Source organism: Electrophorus electricus, chromosome 25 (genome assembly GCF_013358815.1).
Source record: "Electrophorus electricus isolate fEleEle1 chromosome 25, fEleEle1.pri, whole genome shotgun sequence".
Classification (NCBI taxonomy): Eukaryota; Metazoa; Chordata; class Actinopteri; order Gymnotiformes; family Gymnotidae; genus Electrophorus; species Electrophorus electricus.
The window spans coordinates 1,017,871-1,041,464 of record NC_049559.1 but is presented as its reverse complement, the minus strand read 5'-3'; the positions used below and the strand labels follow the sequence as shown (position 1 = coordinate 1,041,464).

Genomic DNA, 23,594 nt, shown 5'->3' with positions numbered 1-23,594 from the left:
TTGATAAAACTGTATGTCTGAATACATTACTGCTTCACTGCAGGGGCTTTGGCTAACTGCCTTTTCTTCCTTATTGACCCTAGGTAGTAGAGCAGCAGAGGACTACTGAATTATGAAGCAGTGTTCCATCGGACCCTCCTTCTCGAGCAATAATTCCCACACTCGATGCTGCTGTCACCCTTTTCAGTTTTGCTGCTCGTAGCATTTTGGCTCGGCCTCTCAGAAAGAAAGGAAAGACGGTCCCCAGTCTGTGTCAGCTGTTGTCCAAGCACATATGGTGCATTGTTACCATTCCTAAGCCTTCTTCCCCAAGTCTTAGCTGCCCGTGTTAACCCACAGCGCACATACGGTCTGTTATCAGACAGGATATTAATACCTTAAGACATCATTTCTTTCTTTTGCTTTATTTTGTTGGCCAGACGAGCACTATTAAGATCTCCTTTAGCTTGTCCTCCCACTACCTCTGAGGTGGTGGTAGAAATACGTAGGCCATGGAGCCCAATATGGAGTACTGTCTGGCACAAGTGCTGCAGAAGGATGTTGGCCGGAGGCTGCAGATGGGTCAGGAGCTCATCGATTACATTGCTGACAAGGGCAAGTCCCATGATCTGGAGCAGGACCAGACAGCACTGGACAAGATGGTGGACGGCCTCGCCTCTTCCTGGGTCAACTCCAGCAACTTCAAGGTAACGATACTGTTTATTAATAGCTTCATGCCAGGTCATGCCCTGTAGATGAACCTTCTATTCCGTGATGGGTGGTGATTTATAGTGAGAGGTTTGTTACTGGGCTGCATCATTTGCTGAAAGATGGCAAAAGCCAGTCCTTCCATTTTGGCCCTGTTCCTCAGACCTGATCCGCTGAGTTAATTCACCTCCGATGGCGCTGACTTTTTAGGTGAGTGTAAATTTTCACGTGCTCATGTGCACAAATTGAGTTACCAAGACATGATGAAAGCTGTAAGATGGCTAAAGGCTCAGAAGGCTCGTTAGTAGCTTTTAATTTTTGCAGCAAAGGACCAGTACATGTCCACTTACGGGATACTTTAGCAAGTCTGCATGTATAAGCAAACGCAAATACAGATGAATGAACACAAAGTAATGTTGTTGTTTTTAGAAATGCTCATGTCCTTTTCCAGAGAGGTGGCTGTGTGGTCCTTTTAGTGTAAGGTCGTGATGTTCTTAGCAAACAGCTCTGATGTCTGTAATTAACGAAGCCATTGCCTGGGAATTGGGCCAAAATTCTTCTTGGGTACAGTCATGGCACTTTCCATTTGAAATGTAGACCAGGCTACACTAGTATTGAGTGACTGAGCTTAGTCCCTATTGTTTAGTGAAGTTTTGTCATGTCATCATGAAAGTGTTATTTTGAATAGTTATCAGTTTGTTTTTATATTCATGGCCAACTCATAAAACCTGGACATAAGACTGCTGCTCGATGACTTTCATGATTAGTTCATTCCGTTTCAGTGAATGTTTAAGAAAGGAAATATCACTATAATGATACTGTAATATGGAGATGTTGAGCTGAGGCAGGACACACATGCGGTGATGAGCGATGCTTATTTAAACTGATAAATGTAATAGTAAAATAAAAAATGTTCTTCCATCGCCTGTATACATGTCTGTTAAGAATATTTAAGACATGTTAAAGATATTTAAGCAATTATTTCCCTACGTGACTGCTGTAGATTTTGGTTATTTTTGCATATCCAAAGCCCATTCTAATAATAAAAGAAATAAAAGGTTTGGATGAAATTGTCATTTTCCAATTGCATTACATAAAGAATTTTTAAAAATGTCAATTGTAACTGAGAATCATCGGCGAGTTTGGATATAATAATTTGAGGTTTAAGTTTTTGCAGTATTGCCCAGCCCTAAATAAGTCTATCAGCACTGCTGCCTCATGTTCCCTCTAAAGCATATCTTTTTATCGTAAGATGGGAACACTGAGAGAACCAAGAATGAGTACAAAACTCTGATGCTTTGGGATTTGTTTTTCTCATAAGTTGCTGACCCTCAGAGATGGTTAAGGGGCTTGTGATGAGATGAGGCCCTGTGTTTTGGCATGTTGGTCGTTAGATTGGAAACCACCGATGAGGAGGGTTTTTCATCACCATCTCTGTTCCACTTTAAAATCCACGTTAAGAGAACGCTGCTCTGTGTCAGTACAGAGGAGGGGGTTTTGGCATAAAAGGGCTTTTGAGCTCGGTTTGATGTAACATGAATGAGGAGTAAACTCCATTTCATGCATATCATTTAATAAATATATACCTCTTTTTACCTTTTTATCTTGTGATTGGAAATGATCTTTACTAAAACAATTCTCCAAATATTAAAGAAGTATATTTGATTTTTAAGCTTGCGTGTCATTACTGGACAGAAAAGCAATTCATTGTCAATGTCTATGACCAGATTTGAATGGAAAGCACTGGTCTCCTGGTGTACCTTTAATATAGGTTGCAGTTGGTGAGGTTGATAATGTGCATAGAAATTGTGCAAAATGTTATTTCTAACACCAGAGAATTTCAGATAATTTCAGGTCTTATTGGCTGGCTACACCTGTGCTGCCGCAATGCTGTTTTAGTTGATGAAGGTAACATCCTTTGATGAGCATCCTCCCAAATTGAGTCGAAAGGTGTTGGTGCTCAAAGGTGGCACTGCATGCCCAGTTCCATAGAAAGAGATGTTTGGTCCTTTGTTTTCCTATCAAGCCTGACGTAATCCTGTATCATAACATGGTTAACCTACTCCTTTTTCCATCTGGGTTTCATGCACGGCCTCAGGCTGGTCACACAGGCATGTTGGTTTGGTGCGCATGGCAAATAAACTATTCTGCTTTTAAGTGGCTCGATGAAGAAATGTGCCATGTTGTGGTCGGTGTACAGTGGCTCTCTGTCCTTTGTGTGACCCTCGGCACTGGTGCGGTCAGAGAAAGCTCGGCTGAACGCACTAAACTTTCAGCCTTTTTTCTATAACCCATAATTAAACTTGCAAGCATGTGTGACTGGAAATTACTACAGCAGGTCTTGGGTTCAAAATCAGTATGTTGCATACATAATGACTGAATTTTATTCATCAGGAGAATTCAGTGCTTTCATTGTATACTGATGCATTAGGAATACCATGAGGAGAAATTGAAAGTTTCCAGAGCAATTGGATAACAATTTTCATTAAATTAAAAGTTTTTTTTTAATCAGTGTTTGTCATCACAGCATTTAAATAAAGGATTCATCTTGACTGGGCTTAATTGTATCCTGTGGTCTGTCCTTTTCATAGTATTGCAGAAACAATATGGTTTGTATTCATGGCTGTTGGATATTTTGTCACAATATGACTACACAGCATTTATCACATTTCTTAATCTTCCTCTTTGCTTTCCTCACTTTATTCAGAACTGTTGATATGATTTATTAGAGAATCATATTTTAACTTCTCGGTCACATCTTTGCACGTCTAACCGCTGTTGGCTGGCTTTCCTTCAGCGTGTAGACAGTAGCGTTTGCATATGCGGAGCTAGCCAGTGGCTGATCGGTGTGTGAATAGTGGCTGGCAGCAGTGGAGCACCATGGGGCTGGCTGTACAGTGAGGCAGGGGAACATGGGATTCTGGAGGAGTGGAAGAGGCCCTCAGATGTTCGGTGGCTGCAGGGCCGTATGACCTGTCGGTGTGTCTTTGGTCATAGAAATGGTTAACAGATTAGTCATCCTGTAAGACTAGCAAAATATTTAACATGTAAATAATGATGATTTCATGCTGTGTCTCCTTAATTCCCACTGGAAATGGACATTTACAGAATTTAGCAGACACTTGTCCAGAGCGACTAACACAAGGGCTTTGCTGGCTCCATTAAAGTAATGCTTATGCTATTATACTAAGCCAGAGTATAGGACATCTAGAAGTTAATTTCACCAGCTTGTGCAGAAAAGTTTGTATAATTCAGACACTTGGCCTGTATACAAAAGCTCCACAAGGAGTTCTGAGCAACTTTGTAGTCAGTGATGGTGTACGTGACTTGGATGTTTGAGTCCTTGCCTCAGATTTTGATCATGCCCGCTGACTCTGCATAGCTATCTTAAAAGATAAAAAGGCCTTATTTCACGTAGTGGCTGGTTCTTCTAGGCAATATTGTTTTGCCTATATACATATGAAAGTGAAAAATTGTGCTTTGTGCATTAGAAATTGGACTATGTGTAAATTGTAATATATACTTCAGATTTCTAGACAGGGCAGAGTTTTGGCCTGGGTGCTATTTCAGAGCAGGCTACTCCTGTCAAAGTCTCCTGCAGAGAAGGCTGGTAGCCATCAGTCTGCTTTCTGATGCACGTGAGGCTGAACTGTACTGGAAAAATCCACCATAATTGGCTAAATACATTGATTTTATATTTATATCATCTTCATGCTGTGACTTGCCTGACTGTTATTTTATGATGAACTTCTTTAATTGACTCTTTAAAAAAAAAAAAAAAATTTGGTTTCGCTTTATTCTGTGTTGGATTTCTGGTTAGTATGATTTTGAGCGTCACTGAAAAATGGTCATTTGAGAGAGAAGCCCTTCACTCTCCTGCTTTCAGGTGCAGTTAGTGAAACGTGACCATTAACGTTGACATTTAACGTGATTTTGACATGCGCTTTTGAACTTTTCTTCAGTTTGGTACAGCTCAGTTACCTAGCCCCTGTTTTTGAATTGTCTGACTGCCTATAGTCATTCCCATGTGTTCAGTGACATGCCTTTTCAAGACACACTGGTTTCATATAATGTTTCTGTGAAATGGGCCAGTCTATATCAAACACACATTCCTTTTCCAAGTTCGTTCTTTGAGCCTTTTTTTCGTGGTAATTTCCAAGGCCCCTCAGGCCCTTGGGTTGCACATCTGCTTAAAGCTCATAGCTGCAAGTGATTTGTGTCTGACCTACAGTGGATACCTGTGCGTGGTGAGTAACGTCCCTGATGATGGCACGGCCTCTAATTAATGGTATTGGTTCTCATGAAGCCTTCAGAGGGCAGCCTCTTCTCACACTATAGTCCTTCTTCAGATCATCACCAATTTGTTCTCGCAACTCATTAAGATTGACTGTGACTGCGAGGTGCTGTTATAGTTTTTAGAAGGCTCATGTTGTTTTTCCATAAATACCATGTTACTAAGGCCTTGGTGGTTTCAAAGACTTGGACAGTGTTATGTTTAACTCCTTCTGTTCATGAAATAGTGTGGTGGGATTGACTCTGCTCTCTATGATCCTGAGTTGCGTTAAGCCGTGTAGATGATGTACATATGAATGTACATTAAGCAAAGTGCGATCTTGGTATAGTGCAGGACACCGGTGTTTGGAGTTTATGCTTGTAGAAAGACTGTCACCAGTTATTACCACTGGCTTAGGTTTTGCCAAGCAGTTTGTGCTTAATGTGAAAGTATCCAAACATAAATCATAGCTTATGTCTAATAACGGATCTGCTGGCCTGGTAGCAAAGTAGGCAAGGTCCAGAGTAACGGGAATGTTGCTATTTAAGGTCCAGAGTAACGGGAATGTTGCTATTTAAGGTCCAGAGTAACGGGAATGTTGCTATTTAAGGTCCAGAGTAACGGGAATGTTGCTATTTAAGGTCCAGAGTAACGGGAATGTTGCTATTTAAGGTCCAGAGTAACGGGAATGTTGCTATTTTTGTACGCCATCCGCATTTTTTTGCATATGCTGAATGTTACTGGAAGACGTTCATTCAGACAGGTCACCTCTGGTAGCTTGTGTAGAGGCATGTGGGTGGATATCTATACTGCAAACAAAACGAGAACATTTGTTCAATTAATGCTTTGCATATCTTTGCTTTCCTCTGAGTGATCTGGTGTGGTTGCAAATGCAGGTGAAGCACTGAATGTAGTTTTCATGCTCTAGTCATCTGGCTTCAGCATCAGTAACCGTTTTCCTTTGTGTATGGTATTGCCTGTAGTGTTCTATGTAGTTGTTTTGAAACGGTACTTGAAGCTCTTCGGAAAGCTTTGGCTTGCCATTTTAGAATCCTCAAAAGAAAAAACTAACTTTAATTCAGAATTCCATATATGATTTTTAAGATCATCTGCAGTACTAAACATGAGATAAAAAGCATGAGATTGCATTGATCAAATTAACAGATTCTGAAGTGTCTAACCGTTAGACATTAGATGTGCAGTTTGTTCTTTTAAGTGTATATATAGTTATAGACCTAATTACTCAGAATCATTTTGTAGAGGGTCTCAAGTGTGTCTGTTCAGCCTGAGTGTAGTCACATTTAATGCATAATTATGTTGGGACCAGTCCGACCGCTAAATCCACTTGGGCAGTGTCTGACTATACTGATGTAGGTGGCGTTCTATGTTACTTCTCTGGTTAGCCGATGTTTGCTGCAGATCAAAGCTGACATGGAAAAACGGGCACTTGTTTCTCCGTTCTGCCTGCTCACTTCTTGCCCTACTCTCTCTGTTTGGCCATTGTGCTCACTCAATGCTCCCCATTATGCACAGTTGATGATGTAGTCTGTTTGTCTTCATTGTCGCCATAAACTGGCTTGTGTTTGAAGGACTTCTATACACCCTCGGGATGTGACTGTTGTGAAATGTCTACTCTCGGGCATGCAACAAAGCCAGTTAAAATGCTGGATAACGGACTTTGTGTGCGACCGTAGGGTTTTAAGTTACAGCTCAAGTTGACTGCTTTGTGAAAGGTGTTTTTGTGTACATTTGTGTGCAGTGATTTCTGAAATGAGCACTGAGCTTTATGTATCTGCTTAGCACGTTTGTTTGCATTGGTCAGTCACTGCCACAGAACGTCTGCTGTTGTGTGGTGAGGGAGAAAATGGGTTGTTCGCATGCAGTGAAGGTTCGCTATAATGTGGCCTTATTTTGCAGTGGGATTTCGCTGGACGTCTCCTGTTTTTAGTAGTGTGAAATCAGCCTCAAATTTGACATGTTGGTGCCAAGTTATCTAGTTCATTAAAAAATAAAATGATTAGCCATTTTGTTCCATAAACTTCATGTTTTCATACTTTTGATTTACATGTGCTCAGAAAGTGGAACGGATGTCTTTAATGAGACCTCCACATTTTTTTGCTCAGGTTTTCAAGGTCATGGAACGTGAGAATCCCGTCTAATCCGGCTGCAAACTAAACCCGACGTGCATTTCCATGAAAGTGCTTTCATTAACTTATCACTGAACCTTGATAAGGACCCAGGGCTGAATGGAGTTGCATCCCCCCATGGTGCTAGTGCAGAACGCCTGGCCTCGGTGTCCTCTCAGTGGAAATGTTGTTAGACGCAGTGCTGCGCTGCATTAATGTCAGAAAAGTCGCCTATGCAAAGACTTCCCATCAGCCATGCCTGCTTTCGCGAGGCGTCTATTAATGTGTCGGCGTCTATTCATTCACATGTCGCCTGAGCAAAGCAGGCATCAAAACTGATGTTTGGTACTTTCTGTTGTCATGACCTTCATCCCTTTTATGTGTTCAAAAACTGCTCTACATACCACTGCATTTCATTTTTGAAGTACCCGGTGAAATGTTTTAATATACACCTATTAGATTCACTGACACGTAGGCTAGATTCTGTTAACTGCAGACAAATTCTCCTCCATTAAGTTCAATATAGGACTTTTCCTTTCTGTTAACTATCTCTGTGTGTAGTTTAGGATGATCTTTGTGACACCGATGTATGTTTTGTAAGGGTGTAGTTATTTTATGACCACATTGACGTATATGATTTGTTTAGGCGTAGTACTAATCTGCGTGCAAGCACAAAAGAAAAGCTGCTGTTTCATGTGTCAAGAATGTTGAGGTGTGTTAATGTTGAAAAATTTTAAAAACCTGATTATATTTGTAATATTGGCTTTTACAGGTTGACCTAACTGGGCTTAAATTGCATCACATTACCACATGTTCAGTACTTTAAAACTTTTTAATACAGATACCATCTGCTGTTCCCATGCACGCTACTTGTTGTCTCCTGTTGGGAAATGCTTGCAGTAAGCATTTATTCCATACATTTCTCAAGTGATGATGCTTTAATCACTTATGGTACAACAGTACATATTGCCTTCACTAGAAACAGTGTGCTGATGTGTTTTTCATTGTGCCTTCAGGAAATATAAGAAAATTGTCTTGGATAACTAATTGCTCAAAGTAGCTGATGAACTTTTAAAGCGCACTTTGGTCACTTCGTATTTTGCTCAGATACTCAATTCAATAAATTCTGATTTTTCATGCATTTCACACATGAAATTGAAATAATTATTGAATCGCACACTTGCACTGCATTTTGAAACATTAACTGCTGAACAATATTTCATGTCTGCTTTAAGCACTTTATCAGCTGAGTGGTGCAGGTTTGAGGTACTTGCACAACTAAGCACACTAATCACTTGCTGGCTAGTTTAAGTTCCAGCAGGCAGAGTGTGTGACCCTAGGATACGCGAAACGGATCCATGGAAACCATGTTAACACACTGAAAAATTAATTTCTGCCAGCTTTAGGACTGAGCAGTAGCAGAGCTGAACTGAGCATGGTCATGCTTCACACTCCTGGAGCATAAGTACTCTGAATCGAGTCAAAACTGGCACTGTCTGTACATGTTCAGAGTCTACTCTGTGTTGGCTAGATTGCTTTTGGAGTCTTTAATTGAATGAATGTTGAGGGTTCGAATGGTATTTTACATTTTCTAATATTTCTACACTATAATTATGTGAGGTGTTTAAAATCTGTTGGACTCTATTTAGGTTCGCATGGTCATTGAATACAATTCAGTGCAGTTTCCTCTGCTCTGGACTTCGTATAGAAATGGAAAATTGTCTCATTTTTGTTTGCGGCTGGACAGATGCCTTTGCTGCATTGGTTAATTTGCTCTGAGTAACTTGAGTTTGTTTTTGCAAAAGTGTGTGTTTCTGTTTCTAACTTTGTCCAGAGTGTGTTGAAGAGGTAAAGTGTATCAATAGCAGTCACTCTTTACTCCAGCATCACACTCTCAAACCATTTCACTGCGAGTTACACTGTGTATGACCGTGTACGTGACAAATAAACCAGACTTGAAACTTGAATGCGTGTTCTTCCACTTGCACAGACATTACGCTGATGTGTACAAGGGCACTCCCTTTTTTAAAAGTGAAAACAGGAAATGATTTTCACCAAACAATTTGATCTTTAAAGGAGCAATAAGTAGCACTAAGAAATAGCAAACAGTATTGATGAAAGTGATTTATTACTTCTTCTATAAAGTGCAGTTCATCACTCATCCCAGTTTATGCTCCACAGAGCGGGTCCCGGGCATGGAGCCGGCCAGGTTTTAAAAGAGATTCTATAAATCTGCTAGGTGTCGGCAGGTGGCATTTTCATAATATGAAGAAGGATCATTTGGAAAAATGACTTATTGTTCCTTTAAACAATTTAATTTGTTTCTGGGGTTGAATTTAATGAACTTGAAGTTGAAAAAAGCTATGCTATACAGTAAAGTTGTTGGAGGAATATATTTGGTGTTGTATTGCTGAATTTTCATGGTATCAAAAGTTGAAATGGGGAAGACTTCTCTCTGTACAGTTCTTTCAAATGAGCATGTCATCATCACAAAGTAATTGCACTTATTTAAATATGTATGTCTTTAAATTAGTACATAATAAAAGTGTTTTTTAAAGCAATTCTGCTAATTATTTTCTTCTTGTGTTGCTCATGAGTTTTAAAATCAGTACTGTTAGTCTGAAATCAGGGTAACTGATAGTGAATTAACCTCCCAGTGCTCGCCGTGCTCAGCAAGGGACATGCACAGTTTTGTCTAAACGGGTCCGGCTCTCTGAAAACTAGTAATAATTTTAAAAACCAGTCAAAACTTTTTCTAGAAACAAGCTGCTCTGGTTTGTTTAGTTGGTCAGTCTATTAAAGCAGTGCTTCTATATGGGGTGAGTTTGCTTTAGTTTGTAGGACTTAACAGTGCTGCCATCTTTGAGGGGACTTGTGACTTCACTGGGGAAAAAAGTTGTCATCACAGAGGTATTACTAAGCCCGGTATGTTCACACCATGTGTAATGTACACGTTCTCTAAACCCTGCAGATGCGGGCATGGCCTTGGAATGAGCGTTTTGCATGTACGGTTGTATTTATTTTATGTTATCTGGGTGCTTAGTAATGGGTCTCGGGACCACTGAGGATCTCATCATGGCTGTTGTGGCATGAAGTTTAGCTTTCTGCTGATCCCAGAGGATTTGGTTATTGAGGTACGTTGGCTAGATCAAAGGCTTAAGAGGCTCCTCTGCTGAACTTGTAAAGGGCAGCAGTGTTTGCATGTGTTACTGTTTTTACTGTAGAACCAAGACCTCCACGTTCTGAGTACGTTAAAGGGGGTGCGGATCTCCTGGTATGTGGTGGTGCCCTTTTAATGGGTCTGGTACGGAGTGAGTTAAGGGAGTGTCAAAGCCCTGTTGCGTGTAATTCCAGAGGGCTCAGCGATTTATGTACCATAAGCTTGTCTGACCGTTCCTGAGCCTCCATTCTCACCTGACTTACTCCGCCCAGGAACCAGGCCTCGTCATTAGAACTATATGACTAGAACGACCCGAGGCAGCCCTGAGAGTGCCATCTCTGTGTGTGTGTGTGTGTGTGTGTGTGTGTGTGTGTGTGTGCTGAAAGTGATGTGTTGTGCATCTTCATGCAGTGTGGGAGGGAAGCATTGTTGCCGTGGATGAACACGCTTTTACGCATCGCTTTTACCTCCAAAAGGAAGTGGCCTCCCACACTTTGCGTGTTCCTTTGTTAGTAGTCCATGTGAGAGATAATTATTTTTATTTTTTCTTTCTGTCTTTGGTCTCCTGAGACATTAATCCCCGGGGAGTCCTTTCTTTTCTAAGTCACAGTGGTGAGTCAGTTTGCTTCTTGTGAACAGCTGCTAACATTAGTCTCACATTACTGGCATCATTTCCCTCTCCCCAAGCGCTGGCCTGGAGCAAGCTGAGCTGATCAAGTGCCTTTTGAACTCCGCTTTCTGAGATCAGACAAAGCTGACCCACGATCAGCAGCTACTTTTCACTGCAGTGGGTGAGGCAACACCCAGATGATGGTGATGAGGCCTTAGGCCGTGTCCTGTGACCTTGCATGCACCTGATGGCGCTCGTCTTTGCTGTAACTCAGCCCAGCTGTTCTCCTGACTCATGAAAAACCTTAGCAGTGAGTGAAGAATCATAAAGAAAGCCTTGGCCTGTGTTGGCGTGTGAGCCAATCCGACCGCTTGAACGCTGAACTTTTGCTGTATTAGGATGTATTACTGGATTAGCAGTAGGAGTTATAACAATATAGTCTGTGCAGGTGTGAATTTTCAATCACTGTGCAGTGTAGCAGATTGTGTGTCAGGCAGGGAAAATGGAAAAACAAAACCACCTTTTAATAAGGATGTTTAATGGCTTCATTTATTCACTGCTGGCTGTAAGGAGTTACAGGACTCATGGGAATACAGATGAAAGACGTCCACAGCACAGCTCCTTGAGGACAGAGATCATTTTTTTGACTAAAACTATTTTTGTCGGGACTTTTATTAGTTTAGGCCCGTCGGTCCCCCTATTCCTCGACTTTCATGGGTCGGCAAGGGAGGTAGACACAATCTCAGCGAAGATGATGCATAATGTCTATGGGTAGTGACACAGAGCGGTCTGTCTGTCTGCCTGGTGGCAAGCAGAGGAAGACCCTTATTGTCTTTGCAGGAAGTCTAAGGCCACTGGCAAGCAGACTCCAGTTTAGCTTCTAACCTTCTCTGTCCTGTCTCCGTATGTTCAAGGGGTTCTGTGTATGAAGAGCGGCCATTCTTTGCCTTCCGATTCACTTTAGTTCCTCAGAGGTGCTAGAACTAAACGGAGAAGAACTTTTCTTAAAAAGATGCAGTTTTAGGGGAAAGGGTCCTCTGTTTCGCCTTACGTAAGCCATTGTAGTTCTCCTCAGCTGATGCGACTTGGCCGTCTGCCATCTTTCTTTAAGATATCAGCCCTGTAATTACTGTAATCCCCTTTGTCTGAGAACAAAGGATCAAGATTATACCTTCAAGCCTGTCTGCACATGGAGCTGAAGCAGCCCATTGTGTAGGCACAAGGAATTCCTTTGATAGGTGTGAGTGGATGTTTGCAGTAAAAGATAGGAAAGGCTCGTCAGAGGTCTGGTTCAAGCACACAATGCCGATCATGAATTAACCTCTAGATGGCAGTGGTGCAGATGTAATTATATGCCTATGGTGTAAGTAAATGGGCAGTGACCTGGTACTTTACATTTGTATTTGGTGCACCATGTTCATACATTTAACAGGACCATAAGTACTTGGACTAATAAACCTAATTATTAAATAAAACTTTCATGTTAAGCCTTTGAAGTTGATTAGGCCTGCTCTCTGGAGCCTGAGATGCGTAGACAGCCCCAGACACTCTGCCAAGTGACCATTCTTATTTCAAGGTCTTTTTGTCTTTCTTCCTGCTGGAGAGTGAAGTACATGCTCAGTGGCATCCAGGTTGCGCGATGGACAACCAAGAACATTCATCTAATCAGCTCTGTAGCGTGTTGCAAGTCCGTGCCCAGGACATTTGAGGCATTTGGTTAGCGGTTGCATCACTAAAGACATTCTGAAGAATGGCAGTGCTTCAGTTTTGTGTGGTTTTTTTGGTCTTTTTTCATGGGTGGGGGTGTTGCTGCATTGTGACTGCACAACTAAGGCCACAACACATTGACAACTAAGGCCACAACACAGCTTGTATACCTCTGTATAAGCATGTATGTCTGTGAAAGGCTGTATGTTTCGCCTAAAATCTAAAGGGCTGGTGTACAGAGCCCAAACAAACAACAAGCTCTAGGTCCACTTGTTTGTACTGGAGGATTTTTAATTTTGTTTTGTCACCTTTTTTTTTCTGAAGTGGGTTCCAAAAATCACACCATGATCTGACTTGAAATGCAGGTGATGCATGCATGTTATGGTGATGGAGATCTCGTCACTGACCCCATGTTGAGGAAAGCTATCTTTTGAGTAACTGTCAGATGTGGTATCTGTCTTATGTCATGGTCTCCTATCTAATGGAAGAATCATTGATTGTTTTTGTTGTATTTGTTGACTTTTGGACAGAAGTAGGCATGTACCATTTTTAAAGTTGTTACTTTGTCATAAACAAAAAATATAACTTTACCTACATCACTCAATTTATTCAAATGTAGGTTAGTCTGAGTGGCCCAATGGCTGAATCCAGGAGTAGTAGAAGGAAGCAATCACTACTTTTAAGTTTAACCAACATGTTTTAAAATGTTTTGGTCAAATCTGATACATTTTATTTTAATGTTTTGCAGTTGGCTTTGCTTGGAATGGACATTTTGTCAGCCTTGGTGACAAGATTGCAAGATCGTTTTCGGACCCAAACTGGAACAGGTAAGATTTTGTTTGTTTTGCAGTGCTGTTGTGGAAATATCTCCCCCATGTTCTAAAACTTAGTTTGTTCATTTAATGTGTTTATTTTCATTTTTTTTAAATGAAGCCTTGTGTGTCTTAGTCCTAGTCATATGAAGACATGTAATGGACGTTTAGTGCCTTATTCGTGATTGACGTTTTCCACTGAATTGATTATTTTATGCTTTGCTTTCTCTGCTTCCAGTTTTACCTAGCTTGATTGATCGGTTAGGCGACGCCAAAGATCAGGTGAGGGACCAGGATCAGACACTGCTGTTGAAGATCATGGACCAGGCTGCTAACCCTCAGGTAACATTATGCTGCCATATGCATCATACATGAAGGATGACCTACACTTGGAAAGGTGGGAAAACAAGCCCCAATGTGCATTTTCATTGACCTACAAAGGCAGTTATGTAGGTGCCTGATGTAGATCAGGATTATGGCCCAGTGCATAGACTTTTACCAAATATGATTTTTCTGGTAGGTGCCATAGTTTGTTTGTAATTTTGAACCCGATTATGTACTCAGCTAGAGGAGGTATGTGGTAAAAATTTAAGTTGCTGAGCAAATTTAACAAAGCATGTTTTTAACTAATGTGTGTTACCAAGGGTTTTAAAGCCTTGACAAGTGGCGAAATGGCCAGTGGCAGAGTTGGCACATGATCGTTTTCACGTAAATGGCAGGACTGTCACATTTCTCTCAGCTTTGCTCTTTATATGACTTCTTGAAATGCGTCTCTACTCACTTTAGGAAGAAAGATGCTGAATAATAACAAATGAATTATACAAGTTTCTCTTCATTGAAAATGGAGGAATGTCGCCGGAGATTCCTTAGTTAATGACCAATATCCCATGCATGCAACCCCTTGTTCTTGCAGTATGTGTGGGACAGAATGCTGGGGGGATTCAAGCACAAAAACAACAGGACCAGGGAAGGAGTCTGCCTTTGTCTCATCGCAACACTGAACACGTACGTTCTGCTGTCTCGGCAAAATCAATAATTGATTTCAGGTACAACTCGTCCCCATCATGCTGGATGGACCAGCTTTTATAAAGTTCAAACAATGCAGTCTATGTCCTCATGGGCTTTTTTCAGTCTTTGTATGGGAAAGTGGACTTCTGTCTTGTAGCCATTTATTGCGTTATTATAGCATTATTATAGCAAAAATATTAGTAGATTGTGTGGTCACTGCTCAGTGCAAATGTTACTACTGAAGAACACTTTTCTGTGAGACATGATGCCACTTCTTTACTGAAGGATCAACACTTTATCTTCCATGATGTGCTAAATCTGTTCCCCTCTTATGTCTCTTCAGATATGGTGCCCATGGCCTGACCCTAAGCAAAATCGTACCACATATATGTAATCTACTGGGAGACCCCACTAGCCAGGTATGACTTTTCTTATCTTGAACATCTCCTTGTATAATTAACTGGGACTTGAACAGTCCCTGTTTTAAAATGAATAAATGTCTTTGAACCAAGGTGCCCTCTGATGGTGGTTTTAATGTCCTCATAAATTTCTTTTGAACTTGTCAATCTGTTTGCGTTATCCTTTTTGAACCAGGTCAGGGACAGTGCCATGAACTGCCTTGTGGAAATTTATAGACATGTTGGAGAAAGGGTTAGGGTGGACCTCAGCAAAAAAGGGTTGCCACAGTCGAGGTGAGTGAAACCTTTCGTTCTGTGCACACATCTCTTTAACAGTTATTTTGTTTGGTCATTTTGTTCTCTCATTCATTTGCGCTATGTGCTTTTTTGCTGAAAACTCAGCAATGGGATGCACAAAGTAAGACAAAGGTTAACCAGCATAGGTTGAGTTTGCATCTGAGCAAGGTATATTGGGCCAATCAGGACCACGCGCAAATTTTTAAAGACTTATTTATTTAGTTTTGCGCCAGGGTCCAGTTTTTTCATTTCACTATAGCGTGCCACTTTTGACTTGACACTGTTGTTGATGGAACGTTCTCATTAATGATTTGGTGCTGCAATTAAATGCCGCAACACAGTGTAGCAGTAGACATATACTGCTTTTAGCCATGTGCGATTTTAGTGATGGAATACTTAATTTCACCACACTCAACAAACAGTGTATGTCAGATGACACATGTGCAGCTACTTGAAATATAAGCAAGAGAATGCAAAATGAACGATGAGCCGCCCCCCCCCCTTTACAGCAACATGTCATTTGTGTGCCTTTTGTGTACTTTCGCTCATATCTCACCAGGAGCTCGTAACGAACACTGCGCTTTTCAAAGTGGCAACTTCAGCTTTTATTGGGACAGCTGGAGGCTAAACAATCTCTGGGGAAGTGTCAGTAGTTCAGTCTCTTGTCCTTGGGCACTGCGTGAGGGGGGCGTTGTGTACTCTCTTTTCCGTACACCATCAGTGTGATTAGATTAGTGCCTCTCCTGGTCTGTTTCGACAGATTACTAGAGCATATCTAGTCGGAGCATAGCTGCTTTGAGAAGCCTTGTGGTGCCGTTTCGAATAGTATCTTTTGACCCCATGTTAAAGTTTCAAATAGATACTGACCAATAGGAATCTGGTAATAACCGTTGGGAACTGGGGTCAGCCTGAAGAAAGAGCTTGTGTTTGTTAGGTCAGGGCATTTTTGATTTGTAAAGCCATGAACCATGCCTTGTTTTCCAACTTGTTACACTTTTTCTTGAGTATTTAAAATTTACCGTTTCAGTAGTTTTCCCCCATATATTTGCACACCAGAATACATTTGGACAAATTAACTACTAAAAGGTGAAATGCTGGAATATTAAAATAGTATTGCCATTATGCAGGTTTTGTTCTTTAACACTTCTTGATTTCTAGTTGGAGGTTTTGGTGATTTTAAAACATAAACTTAATCTAATAACCAACAAACTTGTTCCAGCATTCCGTGTGTTTTTTGGTAGATACAAATTGATGGTTACCTTTTCTTCTTCCTGATGAAATCTGCTATACTTTGATTTTGAGATCTCTAAATATTGTATAGCAGTAAAAAAGCATGTGGAACTGCTCCCAAGTTATTCATGCTAGCTAACTTTAGCTTAACTGAAGAGAGATGAGCGATTGCATTAGCAGCATTATAGCGTTCTGTGTTGACCTTCTAATTCCCTGTTGCACACACCAGAGAGGGTTTAACTCCAGCAGTGCGTGCTTTTTCCTGCTAGCCTTGCTGTTGGTAACAGCCTGTCACAGTGGCAGCACTGCTGCTTCAAGTTCCTGCTGCGTTGCCAAGGGAGGCTGATGCTTCATAAGACGTTTTGTGGACCCACAGGTAGTTTGCGAAGGTTTCGATGGGCAAAAAGAAATGCTTTACAGCGTGTTGGGGTTTAGTAACCGAATGGTCCTGGTGTGTAATTTGCATTTAGAGTAAAAGCACCAGGTGACGCAAAATGAGTAACTTGAAAGAGAAGAGAAGCCCTCACACCTGTTTTCTTCAGATCCTGAGTTGCATGCGCTGGTTTTTTGTCGCTTGTAGCTGACTACTGAACAGCTTGGTAGGGCCAAATGATAAATGCAGAGTTAATCCTACCAGAGTAGCTATGCAGATGTGTCTTGCAGGGGCACATAGCAATAGAAGGTAGAGGAACATGGCTGTTCCCTCCCACTTTTATTTAAAAAAGGGTGATTTATTCAGAGGCTTGGAACAAATGGAGGCCATCATTTATTAACAAATGTATATTTAACATTCACTTTTCAAATAGTATTTTCTTTAACAATATTTTTGATTGGGTGGACAGCTTGACTAGGTTCCATCACTAAATTCCATGTCCTCGTTCTGTGACAGCACCATATTTCTGCATAAGGTACACGCTGTATATCGCGTCGTTCAGCTTTGCGTATTTTATGCCGTTCTTCTATCCTTACTATCTCTCTGCCGTCCTTTTGTGAGAAGAGGCATGGGAGGATCCAATTACGCAGCTTTAGATAATTTACCCTCAAAATTGTATTTTTGTGTACGCAGGAATAGTGTTATCATAGCCCCAGTTATCGGGCTAACGTGGCTATAGGTGAAAAATGTTGCCTTCGTATGGCCAATCAAACTTAAACTTGTGGAAATGAATTCTTGGTGAAATGGGTGCTGTTAAGGACTCTAATCGTTAGTCTTTAATTGTAATTGTTGATTGTTAATCAGAAATTATCATTAATATATTGTTGCTGATTTTTAAGCCTACCATAAGCAATTTTGTGGGTTATAGCAGAATATAAGCTTGGTATAAAGAACATGATCTGAACGAATTTCAGAATTTCACTTCCGTCAAATGTCTCATGTAGGAAAATTCCCTTTCTGCTGTCTGACCCTTCTAATAATTTAAAACCATCTTTACACAGTAGATCAAAGATGTTTTCCATCCAGCTTTGCAGCAGAACATGAAGAAAAGCTCAGAGTTTTAGAAGGACTGACATGTCCTGCTCTCATGTTCACTAGAAAATATGTCTGACTCACCCAGGCAGGCAGGACTTGCTGTGCATCAGCCTTGTTCTAAGGGCATGGAATGGCAGGAATGCTTTAGAACGCATCAGAGGAAGAAACAACCTACTTTCTAGGGTGCACACAGTCAAGGGTATGCTGTAATGTACAGATGCACGTAGGTTCTGTATTGGCTGTTGCGCGTCTTGTTTAGATTGGGACATTTTCCTTCAGGCATGCCACTGTTTGAATTGATTTTTTCAAAGGTTTTGGGGGAAGAAAGTCTTGTGTGCCAGTTAATATTTTTCCACCAGGACTTCTGGGCTTCAGCAAACCTTGGGCTGATTCTTACTAGATTCTTACAACTGCCCATCTTGTCCATTGTTTTGCATGTAATGTTTTTCTTTTTCTTTTTTTTTCCACTTCTACAAGTTGTATAACCAATGAAATGGCAAATACTTGTTTTTTGTTCTTTGGTCAACGAGGTAACACATAGGAGCTTTTGTACTATACATAGAAAGCAAATGGACAGTCTTCTAGACTGTTTTCGTATGTTTCTGCAATAAGCCTGTGCCGTAGTCCATTTCTCCCTTTCTTTGACACGACAGTGAAGTATTTTCAAAAATGTGTCCTTTTTGGGTTGGATTCTTTCCTCTGTGCACCATTTCATAATTGAAGAGTGAGGAATTATTGTATGTAAACGACTCTTTTTTTTTTATTTGTTGTTGCTTTGCAGGTTGAATGTAATTTTCAGCAAATTTGATGAAGTCCAAAGATCTGGGAACATGATCCTCTCTTCATGCTCAGGTAAGCTAGTCGGGAGGGACTCGACAATTCCTGGCTTTCTGTCAACATTCTTGACTGCATTAAACCACGAATTTAGATTTTTAGTTCCATATGGCTTGTGTCTGAAGGGGTTTCAGGCTGAAAGCATTATTTTAGCAATGTAGTGTTGAAGCATGTGTTGATTCTGAAAGCTAAAAAGTACCTATAATTTCCAGTCGAGAGGAAGATAATCACAGTGTATCTTAATGTCAGACAGGCTTCTCTCTCTCTCTCTCTCTCTCTGTATCACTTTCTTTCTCTCTCACACTCACACACCTTCTCACACTATCGTGCCCTTTCTCTTTCACATTTTAGTGCTGCCACTGTTTCCAGGATCCAAGGTCCTTCTACTTTCCTACAGGGGTGCGCGTGTGTGTGCATGTGTGCGTGCTCGTTCACTCGTCTCCGCCGTGTGCCGTGGCTATGGGCCTGCTCTGGAGGCTGGCATGCAAGAGATCAGCAGTCATGAAGTCAATATGTGGCAGTATAATGGTGACATTAACAAGCAAACCATGTTTATAAAAGTTTGCTTCTTAATTTCATGTCACTTGTGCATCTTGCCCCTTTAATTTGAAAAGGATAGCTGAATGATTCGTATCTTTGGCTGTCGGGCAATAGGCTATAAAGCTGTTGATCAGAAGCTTATGGCAGTATTTATTAGACCTCATCACTGCCTTTATTATAGAATATGACCAGCCTAAGCCTATTGCCTGGCAGCATAGGTGCTCAACCTGTGCCAAGCCCCGCTGCTCCACACTCACACTTCTTTGCTGTGAAGATAAATAGCTGGAAGTACTAAGCACTCCACTGTAATGAGCGACTTCCAGTAGAGCCGCTCTGTTTGCATCTCTTGTGTCTCCGTTGCCCAGAGACCAGTTTTGTGTCACAGTCCCTGTGGAGGATCTTCGTTCTCTTGTTTTGCCAAGCGAGCCTAAACCTGAAGCGCACACCGCTTCCAGACCACGATAAATGCAAGACGTGCATGTTTACTGAAGTGCTGTTGCAAAACTCCCTGCCTTATTTTTACATGCAAAGCTATGGTTTTAGCTTTACAAGTTGTGAAAAAAAGTTCAGTGATTTTATATAGAAGCATGTGTGTTTCAATTGCAGGTACGGAGGCATTATATACACCCTGCACCTCTAAGTCTGCTGTCCTAGTGTGGGGCATCTGCACATCTTGTGCCCTGTAAAGGAGTGAGTGGTGGTCTACTCACCGACGCGGTCTATATCTGCCCCCTCCAGCACTGTGATTTAAAGGACAGGCGAACGCACATGGAGAGCAGACCTTTTTGTTTAATTACTGTTTACGTGAAATTCATTCTGGCACACGTATCGGTGGCTCCAGCCTTTAGTTGGAGTGTGGTGGCTTTTGTCTTGGGTGCAGTCACAAGACTAGGACAGTAGGAAGGAAGGTGGGTGGGTGGGGGAGGGGGGAGTGGAAATAGAGAGTGAGGGAAAGAGAAAGTCTCTCTCTCTCTCTCTCTCTCTCTCTCTCTCTCTCTCTCTCTCTCTCGTTTCGTTATGACAAAAGGGGAAGGTAAGGATTTGAACCGAACACGCTCTTTAATTATCCGGGACAAAATGCGCGGCGTCAGGGCTCATGTTTTTAATGTTTGATGCCCGTGTTCTTGGGCTGTGTGTGCGGGAGACTGGAAGGTTATGTGTATGTCATGAAGTCAGTGTTGAGATGCTCTCTGGATTTTTATTGAAGGTATGCTGTGGCCTGCATTATTTCACATGGAGGAATGGCAAGTCCTGCTAAGAGACGCGTCTCCGCCGCCTGCTTTTCTTTGCCGTTGTTCTTTCGCTCGTTTTTCAGTCTGAGCTTTTATCCTGCTCCGATTTGTGTAGCTTTTGAGAAACACTCCTGGCCGGCTCTTCTTGTTCAGTCCATGACACTCGGACGTGCTGAAGTGCTGATTTCCTTGATTGTTAATGGGCCTTTTAGCTTATTTGTCCAAGTGCTAGTTTTATATTTATCTTGCTCTAAACTCGAATCGTCCGTTTTATGAGACCAACTAAACTGAAATATAAAGCAGAAAGCTGCTCTCACTGCAGGTTGTAAAACATTATCAAATTTCTTTATGCCGCGTTCTCTGCTGGAGGTGCTTCACTTCCCACGGTGCTGAGTAACGGTCCACTGCGGCCTGAGTTAACGGGGACGCGTCTGTCAGCCCTAAGGAATTTGCCCCTCAGTGACCCCATATGACGCGCTAGCATTTTCGGGATGGTGACGGGCGGTCAGCGGCGGCCAGGCGAGAAGGAGGAGCCGTTTGCTGCCGTCGTTGCTGAGGAGCCAGCGTCCTGGTCAGAGCTGGGCGACCGGTCATTTGGTTTGCTTTATCTGGCTCTGTCCTTTGGCTGGTACTGTGCAACTGTACATCCAGAGATGTACCACAGGAACTGGAAACATGGATGGTTTTTCAGGTATGTGCATGCATTCTTTCCTTGTTCATGCCAGTGTTCTGGTTGCACTGGCAAACGGTGAGGGCACATAACCCCCCACAACGGTGTGTGAAGGGGGCACATCACAGCTGTAGTGCATCCGTTTCAGGCAGAGCTCCAGTGCAGATAAGATTACAATACAGGGTGGCTAATCTGACCTAAAAATGATGGCACTGTTTTCTAGGCTTTTAGAATGCTTTTATAATGAATTGCTCCCGTCCTCTTGGCTACCAAGCCGATAAAAAGACCAGAGGACACTGACCAAAATGGCAGATTGTGAGCAATGTTCTCAGCTAAGGTTGGATAACAGAGATGTGAGATAACGAGTCTGTTTTTGAGCCGTGTCTTTTAATCAGCATTTAATTCTTTTATTTCTGTAATGTGTGAATTCAAGTTCTGGCCAGCCCAGAGTTGTGAGAGCCTGCTTGCTCCTTTTGTTTCTTCATGTTTTGACCCATACACCCTTTTTAACACTTGCCATGTTGGCTTCAAAGTCCAGACACACCTCATTCCAACCTACTGCATTCACATTCCTACTGCTGGTTTTAGCAGCTAGCATCCATTCTGTGACCCGCGCGGGTTTAGAACGGGTTGATTAAAGGGACCGTTGCCGTCCGACTCTGCTGCTCTTCCTGGTTACCTTCCAGCTGACGGGAGGTGGCTGCCCTTATTCTCTTCCACTTAGCTCAGAACCGTATGGCTGGAAATGCAGTTTAGATTGCACTGAATTGTATCGACACCTAATTATCACCGATTGTTAAGGGGCTGGAAACGTTAGACCATATAATGTCTGACAGCTGTTTTGGACCCAACTTGTATTTTGTCTTGATCAAAAAACAAAGCTTTACCAACTTTTAAAAAATATCAAAATGTTCTGGTAATAGCCTCGGTGGGATTGATATGACCTTTCTTACTGGAAAAGTCCTGGGTATCAGGAGTGTGTTTCAGATCACTCATTTCAACACGGGCATCCTTCTGGAACTCAGGATGCCTTTCACTGACAGGTGGCAGGCCCAGCTGGTGCACACGGTGTTATGAACACCCCCTCAGTCCTTTCTGACTTTGCTTCTAGTGTTGTTTCCTGTTTCACCCTTGTTTATTCTTTGGCCTGAATTCATTTTATAAATAATCTGCACAATCTCAAATGTTGTAAGATTGCTCAGGATTTTCATTGTATAGGGTTTATTGGAAGACTCTTCAGTAACCCGGATTAAAAACCTGTTCTTGACGGGGAGCTGAAAGCTTATGAATTTTTCTAAAGCCCTTTAAAACTGAAATCCTTCAGACTGTTCATCGCTACAGTGCAGGGTTCGTTCATCGCTACAGTGCAGAATGCTGCACTAACTGACACTACCCCTTGCAACAGTGGGAATTGAACAAGCACAGATCGCACATGTCTTTTGTGTTCACTGTAGGGTGCACGTGGAGAGAGCGTATTGTCATAGCTCAGGTGAAGTTGAGGTCTTAGCGCAAATAACAGACATTTCACTAACGGTGGGAGTGGTGAGTTATGGGCACGTTATCTGGGTTCTTGAGGCCTAATAAATGCATCTCTGCTCTGCTGAAATATTTTCGTGTCAATTTTCAATGTAGTTGTGTGGTGCTGTGGCTGTATCTTACTCTGTTGTATGTTGGAAAAAGATGTGTCTAAATTATATAGGTGCAGCTAAATTTGGTGATCTCTGCATATTTATATTTATATACTTAAAGAATGTTTCTGAGACTTGGTAAGATACCTTTTGAATTGTTCAGAGAATAAGTAAATATTACATCAAAATGGGAGCCATCATCATCTCCTCTTAAGTAGAAATGCAGGGTAATAAAAAGGGTTTAAAAAAAAAATCCCCGAACAGGGCTCAGCGGATTTGAAAGATGGCATACAAAGAAGGTTCAGAATGGAGTGATGAAGGGATCAACGAGGTTGCGGTTATGCTGAGACTCAGAAAAGGATGACTACATGCAGAAGCATTGTCAGGCAACCTGATGGAGAGCTACCAAGAGCTAGAAGTGGGCTACTCTGTATAGATATCCAAGTCTGTATAGCCGATATCCGACATGGATGTCGGACGTCTGTACAAAGTAAGATACCACTCAAAAAAGCACGATATTGTCCACAAAAATCTTCAAAGTTTACATATTTGTAATAAAAGGATCGTTTCACTTGCGCTGAAGGGGTCACTTTCTTTGTGCTGCATGCCTTTCGTTTGTTGGGTGAGAACAACTGAATGATTCTGAATGTTGTGCTCCTAATATTTGTGCTGATGTGTTTATGGGAGGCACTGTATGTGTGGGATTGCAGGATAACCCTATCTCCTGGCTTCTTCCTGTTTTGGCTAATGTCTCTTCCCTTCGTCCTTCCTTGCCTGCTGTAACGGGACCAGGATGTATGCATAGGGGATGTAGATTTCTAACCAAGTGAAAATGGAAATGCTTTATCTTGCATCATTTCACTGCAGAATATTTTCTGTATATGCATCATTGCATGCACAAAGTAAGACTTTGT

At 41.7% G+C, this 23,594-nt stretch overlaps 1 protein-coding gene across 10 annotated transcripts in view; it reads left to right on the top strand.

Moving 5' to 3' along the window:
• clasp1a (cytoplasmic linker associated protein 1a) overlaps positions 1 to 23,594 on the top strand; it is a 55,881-nt gene that overhangs the window by 1,110 nt on the left and 31,177 nt on the right. For 8 of the 10 annotated variants that reach the window (XM_035522775.1, XM_035522779.1, XM_035522782.1 and 5 more), the window contains exons 2-8: positions 84 to 686; positions 13,312 to 13,390; positions 13,614 to 13,717; positions 14,289 to 14,380; positions 14,727 to 14,802; positions 14,978 to 15,075; positions 18,558 to 18,628. In XM_035522775.1, coding sequence (XP_035378668.1) covers positions 492 to 686; positions 13,312 to 13,390; positions 13,614 to 13,717; positions 14,289 to 14,380; positions 14,727 to 14,802; positions 14,978 to 15,075; positions 18,558 to 18,628 — 715 coding nt within the window. In that variant the 5' untranslated portion in view covers positions 84 to 491. The other 2 variants (XM_035522784.1, XM_035522783.1) reach the window with 2 other exon arrangements.